This window comes from Corylus avellana, chromosome ca7 (genome assembly GCF_901000735.1).
Source record: "Corylus avellana chromosome ca7, CavTom2PMs-1.0".
Classification (NCBI taxonomy): Eukaryota; Viridiplantae; Streptophyta; class Magnoliopsida; order Fagales; family Betulaceae; genus Corylus; species Corylus avellana.
The window spans coordinates 3,567,572-3,579,903 of record NC_081547.1 but is presented as its reverse complement, the minus strand read 5'-3'; the positions used below and the strand labels follow the sequence as shown (position 1 = coordinate 3,579,903).

The 12,332-nt window shown below is 37.3% G+C and overlaps 3 protein-coding genes across 3 annotated transcripts; all 3 read right to left on the bottom strand.

The window, feature by feature from the left end:
- Nucleotides 1–206: 206 nt before the first annotated feature.
- Nucleotides 207–1,355, bottom strand: LOC132188347 (uncharacterized). Its single transcript, XM_059602771.1, has 2 exons — nt 799–1,355; nt 207–674 (listed from the first exon to the last, which is right to left on the bottom strand). Exons 1-2 carry the CDS (start codon nt 1,264–1,266, stop codon nt 666–668), a joined length of 477 nt encoding a protein of 158 aa, XP_059458754.1. The 5' UTR covers nt 1,267–1,355; the 3' UTR covers nt 207–665.
- A 4,320-nt stretch (nt 1,356–5,675) lies between these two features.
- On the bottom strand, nt 5,676–6,263 carry LOC132188828 (calmodulin-like protein 30). Its single transcript, XM_059603387.1, has one exon. It carries the CDS (start codon nt 6,204–6,206, stop codon nt 5,676–5,678), a length of 531 nt encoding a protein of 176 aa, XP_059459370.1. The 5' UTR covers nt 6,207–6,263.
- Nucleotides 6,264–8,476: 2,213 nt separating this feature from the next.
- LOC132188572 (protein DETOXIFICATION 48-like) lies at nt 8,477–10,568 on the bottom strand. The gene is made up of 2 exons (XM_059603069.1): nt 10,036–10,568; nt 8,477–9,949 (listed from the first exon to the last, which is right to left on the bottom strand). The coding sequence occupies exons 1-2, from the start codon at nt 10,162–10,164 to the stop codon at nt 8,585–8,587; spliced, it is 1,494 nt and encodes a 497-aa protein (XP_059459052.1). The 5' UTR covers nt 10,165–10,568; the 3' UTR covers nt 8,477–8,584.
- Between the last annotated feature and the right edge of the window lie 1,764 nt (nt 10,569–12,332).

The window sequence follows — 12,332 nt, the reverse complement described above, 5'->3', positions numbered from 1 at the left end:
CAATGCACTGCCACACGGCCCACACCACACTGATTTTTTACACTATGAACAGCGGTGGCTTAGCTGTCACATTTATAGCACATTGCCTATCAAACTACCCCTTCCCCAGAACACCCCTTTTTTAATTTTTTTCCTAGTTAAAAAGATACCTTAGAATCTCAGTATGTTGGCGATGTCATCTTCTCACATGGAGGTAGGAGTAATTAACAATAACATCTTCGGTGAGGCTCTCCCTCTTTCTGTGCACAAAATGCTAAAAGGAGAGTTCTTCCACCTCCCCATTCATAGAAGCTAGAGCGATACGTACAATTAGATCTTAGAGGAAGATGCATAACACCATTGAACAAGGAGAAAATTACTAACAAAATTGAAAGAAAAAAAAAGAAAAAAAAAAAAAAAAACATGAGACAAGTTCAACTGCAATCATTTTTTACACCAAGCAGCGAAACCGGACAAACATCTACCAAAGTTGAAAGCTCAGAAGAAAAAAAATCCACCAAAGTTGAAAACCAACCTACTAATTCAGATCAGATCAGGACCCTCTCTAAGTTTTGTCCAAACAGAAAACTATCACTCTAGCCTCTCCTTCCCAAAAAAAATGCCACACACCTTTTAAGTATCTATATCCCAATCTCCACATTTCTGTAACTCGAACCCCATTAGTTCTACAGCTCCTGCGATCAATGAAGGAATTAAGCAAATTAATGAGACAAACCCAAAAATAAAAATACAAAAAAGTAAAAAAGCAAATAAGTGTGTGTGTGTGTGTGTGTGTGTGTGTGTTTTTTTTTTTTTCACCTGTGAAGCCTTGCTGACATGGGCCTCCTCACGAACGAAATCAGGCCTTCTTTCGACGGACGCTTCACCCTTGTCAGCTTTCTTGGACCCAATGTGGGTTTTCTTCAGACCCAGAAGCCCCTTCCACCGTGTCGACCCCTTCGGCGGCCTCATCGACACGTGTTCGTCGTCGTCATCAACAAGAAGCTCATCCCTGAGAGTGGTGGTCCTCTGCATTTGGTTGTTGTAATTGTCCTTGAAGGGCAACAACCTACCCTTGAAGAAAAGCTCGTCGGCGCCGCTCATCATGGAATAGTTTGTCACGGAAAATTCGAAATCCGATGACGCTGGCGCATCTCTGGAGCTCCTTTCTTGCCTGCTGGCGGCCTGCTGGATATCCACAAAGTCGTTGGAGAAGGAGATTCTTGGGCTCATTGGAGCGCAGTGGTGACCCTTATGCTCGGAGTTGTACATGTCTAAGCATGCCATGGACTTTCAAACCAACATGAAATGAAAAAGAGTGAAACCAAAATAAACCCTAATAAATTCTACTAGGAGTAGGGACCCCTCTTCTACTGTTACAACCCATATATTTGTATTTATATCTAAAAGGGCCTATGGGGTTGGAGATTTATGTTTCTTTTCTTTTCTTTTTTTTCCTCTGTTTCTTTGGACATTCATGCACATCGCAATTCGCATGCCATGATAAGATGTTTTGTCTTGACATGTTAAATTGGCCATTAAATCATATAATGTTTTCATTCGATGTTTGCGAAGTTGCTGAGAACCTCTCTTTTATTCTTCCCATTAAATAAACAAATAAAAAGGTTCCCTTTTTTTGTTTGAACCAATCCCCCTATTTTTCTGTTTATAAGGCAATGAAATATTGGTGAAGAGCTTTTACGAAGTTTCCAAGAAAAGTGGCCTTTTTTACTGTAATCTTCTTCACCATGGTCAAAAGTTTCTTCACACTTGTCATATATGGATTCCGAGAAATCTTCACATCAGATATTCAGTTTTAAATGTGACAGAAGGAGCAAACTCACAAGATTCTAAAAGGATTAGCATGCATAATGCAACGCTATAATGACGTGGGTAATATTCACAAGAATAGCAATATTGCAGTGAATCAGTGATGATCGAAGCATGCATGGCACACTTTACTCGCTCACCGTAAATGTCCAAACATATATATATAAAGGGAGATTTATTTTGTTTCGAAACAAGAAAGTGAGTAAATGTGAGGCTATGCAACGATGAACGTCATCAAATTGGACAGTGAAGAATTCATCTTTTTGTGTGTGAGAGAGAGAGAGAAAGAGAGAGACGCAGTGGCAGAGTCCAGAGAGGCTTGGCAGTTGGCATGTATTGGTCTGGTTGACCGCGCTTTGACTTAGAAGTAAATTAGCAGTGAATGAGCTGGCGATGCAGACGGATCAAATGGACCACGTGACCAGGTTGCCTTTGATAAATAAAAATTAAATAATACATATTAAGTGCTACTTAATAGGTAATAATTTCCTGTTAAAAAAGGGAAAGAAAATTTTATTTTTCTTTTTTCTTTTTTATTGGCAGGAAAGGATAATAAAGATTATTAAAGAATAATAGTTTTGCTAATGAAAGCCTTTTCTTTTCTTTTTTTTTAAGTAGTACAAATGCAAGCATTGGTTTAATTTGGGGTTGTTGAAATCCCCGTGCATCCGAAACCGATCCAATCGGGTTGGCTTGGTGGATTGATTTTTTTATAAGTTATTTTAGACTTCTGACACAAGTCAGGTGGGAAGTCGATATATAGTTTGAATTTTCCATAATATTGGACTGCTTTTTTGACCAAATATTTGTAGATCTTCTGGAAACATCCATGTGCGACGAATAAAGGGGAAGTGGAGTGTATCAGGATTTTAGGAGGAACCCCTATTATTATATCATTAACTTGTATTCCAAGGACATGGTTGTCACTCTCACATAGTTTAATCCTTTTCAACTGGTCAATCAAATAGGGATACACCACGTGGTGGATTCCCATCGAGCGTGCAGGGCTTTCGGGCTTTTTTTTTTTTTTTTTTTCTTTTTTTAACCTCGATTTGGTCTCCAATCTTGCTAGCAGTAACCTTTTAAGGTTATGAAACTAATTGCCCAGAAAAACATTAAAAAAGAAAAAAACTCTAAATAAAAAACTTGTTTTATAGGTTCTAATGTATAATTTAATTATCTACTTATTGGCTCATTTCCAAATAACAGATCTGAAGGAAGAGCGGCTCGTTTTTGTAGTCTCTGGAACCAATTTATACAACGCGTCATTGAGTCGAGTAGCGCGGCGTACGAGCCACCTGCGAGTGCAAATGCATTACTGCAGACAGTGATTCTCTACAGTTTCTCTCCTCTTTGGGAAGGAAAAATTATATATAAGTGTTCTTATATGTAAGTTTTGAGTTGAATTCAATTTTTTAAAATTGGCTTGTAAGGAGAAAGTATTATCTTATATACATTAGACTCTTTAGTTAAGATTGTACTTAATTTATGTGAGAGACGCTTTGAATTATAATATATAAAAGTAATTCTATAACAAAGAGAGCCTTTATTCGAGTAGGGTTCCATAACTTGAATAGAAAATTCCTTCTTAAAAACCCAAGGAATGAGTAGGGTGAAACTTTTTTCTACAAACCGCATGAGAAACAAACAACTATAAATCCGTCTTTCAAAAAGCGCATATTTTTTTCACACGGGACAAGTCATTATTTTTAGAGGTTAAATTGTAAGAAATTTCTTTGAACTCTCAAAATTAAATTAATTTTTTTTTTTTTCTCTAAAAAGTCTTTTATATTTTTGCGGCTTTTGCCCCATATCAAAATATTTTATTGGCTCGCTCGCCTGCTGGCCGAACCGGTGCTCTTATTCATCTGACACTTTGGATTGGGTTGAATTGGGTTGAGTTGTGAATTTGTATTGATTAACATCTACACAAAGCCCAACTTGTCCCAGAAGAAAAATGATTTATGGATATTTTCAATTTTTATCGTGTTTAATACTCACAATTTTGCTCGGGGAATAGTCAAATTTAGAGTGGTTATGATCAATTGGGTGTAATAATTGGTTTTGCTTCTGGCACCCTGCACAAAATGTTTTATCAAATTCTAGCCACATCTAAGCTTTTTCTGAGTCCTATATAATCAACAAAGTAGAAGGAAGATACAAGTGGGAAAAAAACAGAGCAGAGACAAACAATTAATCAAGTGATTTGATCAGCAATAAATATACGGCCAACTCAAGCTTGGGAAATGATGTTCATTATTCAACAAACACAAAAAGCATGGAATTAATAAAACCCAAATTAATACTTACTAGCTAGTGTGGATTGATCAGAACAAGCTAGCAGACGCATGCATGCATATGTAACATGAAATACGACCGACCGACCAACTATTCTCCATAAATTTTGACGTGCAAACGTTGTTGGGCGTAGTTGACAAGCTTCTCTATTTCCTTGGGGTTGTCTATTTGGCCATTGTGATTGGAGTCGGCTTCCTTCATTCCCTGACGGGCCTTCCACCACCCAAACCAAATTCTCAAGCTTTGCAGAGCCTCTTTTAGCTCCTCATGGCTATACTTCCATCGTGATCCGCGTCAAACCTGCGCAGCCAAGCCTTGAATTGTTCCGCTGTCATCCCTCGTTGAGGCTGCACCTGCATACAACACAAGAGCCATCGATTTCTCCCCCTCTCTCTCTCTGTGCAAAAATCTATGAGAAATATACAAATAAAACGCAAGGTTATTCTCTTAGGATTGCATGCCGGCCTTAAAGGCTAAAGCTAAGGCTTGAGGAGGCTGTGGTGGAGAACCGAATCTAGCTAGCTATTGGCATGGCCTGACCGCATCTCTAGCATTTCTTTAGGATTATCTCTTCTTTTTTTTTTCCTTTTTTTCAAATCCACTGCTTTATTCTTGCAATTATATATAAGCAAAGTGTCCAAGAGCAAGGCTACCAGCTAACCTTCTCATGAGTCATGGGCCTCGTCACGGGTCATATACTTTTAGATGGATAATTTTGAGCATGCAAAAAATAGAGAAATGCTTGGCTACATTAAAAAATTTATTTTTTGGTCATATTAATTCTAGGTGGCATGGTCCATTTTAAAATTAATAGATTTTAAACAATAAATTAATAAATTTCTGAAAAATTGATCATGCCACCTAAGATTAAAATGACCAAAAGATGAACTTTTTAATAAAGCCAAACATTTCTCCAAAAAATATGCATTTAACACGTACGTAGACTTCTTAATGCAGGGCAAGCAATAAAAAGGAAGAAGATATTAGATCTGTGCATGTGTTAAAGCTTAAAACTCTAATAAATTACTTTTTTCTGAATTTTTTATTTTATAGAAGGTGTTTTTGTTTTTTCTATTGTAGAATGGGACATTGTAATCTCAATGGTAAATTGAAATGACATTATAATTAAATGCTTTAATTTATGTCAATGGAAGAAAATGATATTGTAAACACTGAAAATTGTAATATTTGATGCATTTTTGAATGAATGAATGAACGAATGACATTATAAAAATTGAAATATTGCAATAATAATGATAATAATAATAATAATAATGATATTTAAATAGAGTAAATATTCATTTATTATTTAGGCTAGTCACTAGTGTAAAACTCAAATTGTTGCATGCGTGGGTGCATGTGCAGGAGGACACTTCAATTGAGTTAAAAGCACAGATTATGAACAACATAGTCCCCCAAGCATAAATAATTCTTTTTATTTTTTATTTTTTATTTTAAAGGAGTGCTGAATAAATAAATAAATAGAAAACAAAATTACACTTATCTCTCAAACTTGATCCAAATTGTAATGGCTCCTTAAACTATCTAATATTTTGACTTTAAGCCACTCATGGCAGTTTCTTGCCGCTTGCCATCATGCTCATAAATTCATTAATATCAATAAAACCATCCCCGTTCGTGTCCACCGCTTTCACGATTTTCCGGCAAGCCTTGAGGCTGCAACCTTCTCCTAGCTTTTTCAGAACCTGCGAAAGTTCCTCCGCGCTTATTTTACCATCGCCGTTCAAATCAAACGCTCGGAAAGCACTCTGAATCTCAGTCGCTTTTACCCTGCCACCCACGTTAAACATTTCCATGAACTCTTTGAAATCAATGAACCCATCTCCATCAGAATCAATGGTCTGAAATAACTTGACCAACTCCGTTTCCGGGATTCCTTTATTCAGTGCCCTTTGTGCTAACTTGTACTCCTCGCGGGAGATCTTCCCATCTTTGTTGGCGTCAAATTTATCGAACACCCATCTCATCTCCTCCATGCTTGGCTGGAAAGACCGTGACGTGGAGTTGCTCGACTGGGTTGGTTTTAGTGACGACTTTCGTGAAACCCCAAACTGGAAATCGAGAAAACTCATCGACATTTTGTAAAGCTCCGGCCTATACAGCAATGTTAATTAGCCTTCCATCTATTTATTAAGGAAAAACATTTGGCAAGAACTTATTCTCTTGATTAAGGGACGATAGATTTGCGTATTCCTTTTTCACAAACACTAACTTCACGCAACTTGCAAGAATTCCATAATTCTGAGCACACGGATCTCATCACCGGGAGAAAGGAGAGTTCGGTGGGCAAAAAAAGTATGCAGAGCAAAAAGATATTCTCTCTTTAACAAGTTGACGTACATGCTCTTCAATGTCTTCAATTCATTGATTCTCCCTCAAACCTCTTTTTGGCGAAGTAGCTGGTTTCTTGCTGTGACAAGGAAATGTTGATTTGTATTCCATCATGAACTAAGGAATAAGAATAGAAATGTTGATTTGTATTACGTAAGTTAATTATAAGGAATTTGTTAGGAATTTATTTGTATTTGAAATTATTCAAATTAAATATTAAGGAAATATGTAGTTAAAAAGACTTTAACGTGTGGATATATGCCAAACAACAAACAACTTAATTCTTTTTTCTTTTTCTTTTTCTTTTTAATTTATTATGAAATTCTATACACCTCACGGGAAATTGTTAAATCAGTTGAGGTGCTAATCAGAAATGCCTATAAGAAGAATTGTAATTATCAAAAGAGCTTGTTAGAACGACGTGGGAATTATAACGTGTTACTAACGACGTGTGTGACATGTCAAAAATTCAAAAGTCACTAATAGGAATTAGTGACGTGTGAAATTGACCACATGCACGTCACCACCTAAAGGTGACATATACGAGTTACACATCTATTGATTATCCATCTATCTATCGATCCATCAAATACAAGTTATCAATTATGCACCCGCGAATCGATGGTGGTTGGGGCAAATCAATGGTGGTTGGGATTAATCGTACCGTGCCAACCTGTACTATATTTGTACCAACCTCAACAAATTTTATTGTCGGATTCATCCTAGTGTCAAACTCACCCACAACTACCGTCACTATAGTGTGTTAAGGATATGGATGACAACCAAAAAACAATTGAAGAATCGTCTTCTAGTTTATCATGGACTTTATCTCAACATAAAACCTCCAACTAATATTCATAAATAAAAAAATAAAAAAATAAAAGGAAAAATCATTTGACCTGATATATCATGATCCGTACTACCATTATGTGGTTCAAAAGGGTCCCATTGTAATGTATGGTAACCTCTCTAAGCAGATTTTCTCATTAAAATTAACAGATCATTTGTGCTTTAACTCGAGTGCATCAAAATTCAGCCCCAGTTTCATTTGTTTGATTCAGTTGCCTTACCAGTTACCTCCACTAAAGAATCAAACGATTGGAGCTATAAATGACAGTCCCATGGAGATTCTCGAAGCTCTCTGATTTGTTAAGAATGGTTTTCGACGCACATAGATTGCATCTACTCTTTCCATTTAATTAAGTTAACACCACAAAGAAAGAGGTAAAGGGATGCTTTTCGAATCACATGGTGACAATGCATGTGAAAGTGCGATATACACTAGCATATATAGGATAAAGCGTTTTTTTTTTTTTTTTTTTTTTTTTTTGGTCAAAGAAAAATGTCAAATCTAGACATAATTTCAATTATGACTAAATTATATTATATTAACCAAAGGTTTTGTAGCCTAAGCTGATTTTTTTTTGGAGGGGGGTTATTGACTTCTATTTTAGAGAGTTTAGTTATCCATTATATCCGGCCTATGAGCTATAAATTCTTTTTTTAGTGTATAAAGTAAATTACGGGAGTGTATCTTGGAGGTGAAGGAGTCGAAAATGGTCGTAGGTGCAAATTGCAAAGAGAAATTCATCTCCTTCAGGGTGGATGCAAACTACGAAAAGGGACAAGAGAAGAGAAGATGAATCCTTATGAAACAAACGGCAGAAGCAAAAAGATTTCAAGTTTTAAGCCTTAAAACGATGAAGGCTTCGAAACAATACGGTTTTACCTACAAAAATATCTTGTTAAAATATTGTAACCTATAACGAATTCGGAGTCGAGTCGGGTCAAAACCGTGTCATCGACAAGTCTACGGTCGAAAAGTTGGAAATTTGCATATCCTTAAAGTAATAACTTGTAATTCAAAATTGAACAATTGAAACTAGTAATTTCTCGCATAAATTGCTAACTAAATGAAAGGTGAATGAGTTGAGCATGGAGAAATAAAGCACAGACGAAAAGGTTGGTGGATTCTTTGCAAATCCATCAACACAAACCGAACTACTAATTTTACAAGTTGCAAACAAAAAAACAAAAACACCAACTCTGAACTCTTTTTTTGTTTTTTTAATCTGCTTCGTATGGTAAGCTTATAAGTGTGAGCCTTTAGGCCGCTAATTATCCGTCAAGGGTGTTGGTCCTCCACATGAATACTAGTAAGGTCTTCGGCCCTGCCTACTTGTTCCATCCAATCCGTTTTCGACAGCACGAGCACCATTATTGCAGCACACACCATCTGAGCAGCCAGTAAGCCCAACCAAAGGCCCAATAGGCCCATGTCCATCCCAAAGCCCATGAAAACTGCAAAGGGCAATCCAACGCCGTAGAACGATCCCAGGTTGACGTAAGCACCCAGAGATGGCCTGGCACTGCCTCTCAGCACCCCGCAAACGGTTGTCTGCGGGCAGTTCCCTAGCTCACACAGTCCCACCACAGGCATCGCCGCTGCCGTCAACGACAGTATCGCTTTATCGGCGGTGAAAATCCGACCCCAAGCATTTCTCATGGTTATCATGAACAGCATGGCCATGAGGCCAGTGAAAACGGCGCAAGATAGCGCTATAATTGACGACTTCTTCGCCTTGTATGGCCGGTTAGCGCCGAGTTCGTTACCTACCCGAGTCGAAACAGCTTGGTTCAGAGCAATAGGGAAGTTGTAGACCAGCGAAGTTGCCTGTATAAGAATTCCCATGGTGGCGACTGCCTCGGCGGCGTTTGTGAGAATGCCTGAAAGAAGTATCATTATCTCGTACCACCACCACTCTAAGCAGACGGAGATACAGCTGGGGATGGCTTGGTCGAGAATTGGTTTCCATTCCTTGAAGCATTGGCGCGACCAGCCCTGCCATGATTTTCTGCAAGTGCCGGAGAAGCAGATGTAAAGCAGAAGCATGACAAGGAGGTTTAGGTCGGTTAACACGCCTGCCAAGGCAATGCTTCGAATGCCGAGGTCGAGATGATGTACAATGAAAGAGGTGATGGGGGCGTGAAGGGCAAGAGAGAAAGCTGCGGTTAGCATAAGAGGGAGGGTTATTTCTTGGGTTCTGAGGAAGATTTTGAGAGGGTTGATGAGGGACTGGAAGAGGAGGTCGGGAAGAGAGAAGGCGAGATAGGTAGCGGCAATGGATGAAATGGTGGGGTTTTGGCCCCAAAAGAGAAGGATGGGTTGGAAGTTTAGCCACAGAAATGAAATGGGTATGCAGGCTAAACAGAGTATTATGATAGTGCGCTGGAGGGTTAGACCCATGAGATGCCATTGCTTGGCCCCGCAAGCTTGAGAAGAAATCCCTTCCATGCCCATTGCAAGCCCGGAAATGACAGAGTAGCCGGAGATGTTAGCTATGCTGATTGCGAGAGAGCCACCGGCTAATGCTTCCTTCCCTATCTTCCCCATGAAGAACATTGATATTGCAGATTTGCCGTAGATGAAAAGCCCGGTAAGGATCATTGGAATGGCTATGATATATAGCTGTTTGATCTCTTCAACCACCTGAGAGAGAGAGAGAGAGAGAGAATTAGTACAAGTGCACAGCATGCAAAGAAAACTACAAGAAGTCTGGCGTCACAAAAACAAACCTCTGAAAGAGTGGGGCGGGAGTATTGAGAATCTTGTTCAACACCTAATTCATCATTCTCAGCACTTTCCTCCAATTTCGAGGAGTTGTAAAAGGATAACAATGGGGCTGAAGGTGCATCCTCATACATCTTTTTGATAGAACCTTTCAGTACTTTCGTGCAGGGAGGAGGAAATGAACGTGAAAATGTTGAAAAATAGATGACAATCAAACAAACCCAAAGGAAAGAGATTTTTCTCTCTCTCTCGGTTGGTTGGGTTTAGATGGTGGGAAAGAGACGAGTGTGAGCAAGATAAAGAGGTGGCCATGCGGGTTGTTCGTCATTTTCTGGGAGGGACTTCAGACAGTTGGTGGCAGTCCCTGCAAATGCCAAAGCATGGAAAGCTGTCAACAAATCACAAAATCAGTGCAGATGCCCAAAACAGTGGGTCTGACTTTCGGGTCGGGTCTTGAGTCTCTATCAGGGTTGTGCACGTGTGCTTCTGGACACTGCACCACCCACGTGCCTTTTAAGAAGGCATGCAAGCTTTTTTCTCATACTACATACTACATTAATGTGCTGTGTTAGCCGTTAGGTAAAGACTCCAAAAAAAATTTATCGGACATCAAACTTTTTTGCGCTGCACGATTAGGACTTTTAGGAGCACAAGCTACTTTCGGCAGACATCACCTCTCTTCTTCTTTTTTTTTTTTTCTTTTTTTTTTTTAACACTTACAAAAAAAACCAAAAAACCGTGACTTGCTGGGAAAACAATGTTTTTCTTACACATTTTTTATGGCAATTACGGTTAACAGTTATTAACTAAACTATTAACCACAATTGTTAAGACGATTAGTAAAATCGAATAACCATCTCCTTTATTTGCCTAGACATTAAGTGGTTATTGAATAAGAAAAAATCAATATTAAACGCTAAGCGCTTTTTAAAATGAAAAAAAAAAATAGAAAATAATAACTTACTACATACGACGTCATTTTTAGAGTTTTATATATTTAAACACCAAAATAATATTGTTTCATATATATATATATATATATATATATATATAAAATGAGTCCTGCTATGCGGCTGCCTCTAGTGTAAGACATATATTAAAAAATAATAAATAAAAAAAATTTGTCATTTTTTTTTTAGTTAAATTTTTATGAGTTAATATTTAATTTTTAATGCCTCAAAACTTGTTTTTAAATTTAAAATTAAAATCTAGGGATAACAAGTTAACCCTTTAGAGATTGTATTACTCAAAAGAGATTCGATCATCATAAATTTAGTGCTAATGTCTCAAATTTAGTGTTAATACCTTAAATTTAAATTTTCTTTTAATATCTCTTTTCTTCAATTTGAAAAACAAAAAAAAAGAAAAAAAAAAAAAGAAAAGATGCAAGCAAAATATCTGACGTTATTTAAAAAGATAAAAATAAAATAAAAAAATTGGCCACGTCAACTTTGGCAGGCGCTGAGATGACCCAAGGCTGCCGAAAATCTTACTTCAACCATAGGCTGCAGTACTGCTAGCGAGCAACCACCCATTATTTCAACTCTAGCATTTTCTCATAAATGCAGAAATATCGACGACAATTTTAAGAATTGACGTTACAGTAGCTCTTCTTCTTTTTTTCTTTGCTTAGACACCGGTATATAGAGGTGTTTTATTTATTTTTAAATAAAGGCATATTTTACCAAAACCACGTCATTTCATCTCTAACCTAACTTCTAGCTCATAGGGGCGTTCCAACTTCCTAGGTATTGGCTTGGAGAGCTTCAGCCCGAAATATACGAAAATACCCAAATGTCCTTAAATTAAAGAAAATTTAATAAGTAGAGACCAAGGTGCCTTTTTCTCGAAAAGAAACAAAAATTTACAAGGGTATTATGGTTATTTTGGGTCACATGCATTTTCGTCAGATTTAACAAAACCATTTTTAATGCTAGGGCCAAGTAAAAGGGGCAAATAGTTCAGGAAAAACATTACGAACTTTTTTTAGTTTATAGGCAATATATATTGCAATTGAGGTGATAATTGGAAGAAGTAATCGTAATTTCTCCAAAAAAAAAATATATTTTATGAGACAAAAATATTTTTAAAAAGTGAATAGCTAAAAAAAATTGTTAAAACTTAACTAAACTCTTGGCTAATCAAATACTATTACCCTCACGTAGCATTCTTATGCCAAAAGAAATAGGTCAGAGACTCGAACATTTCTTGGAAAATCAATTTGTAAAGGAAGGACTTCAAGAGCTTATATAAGTATGATTAAAATTATACTTAACCCATATGGGACACAAAATCGCAACAT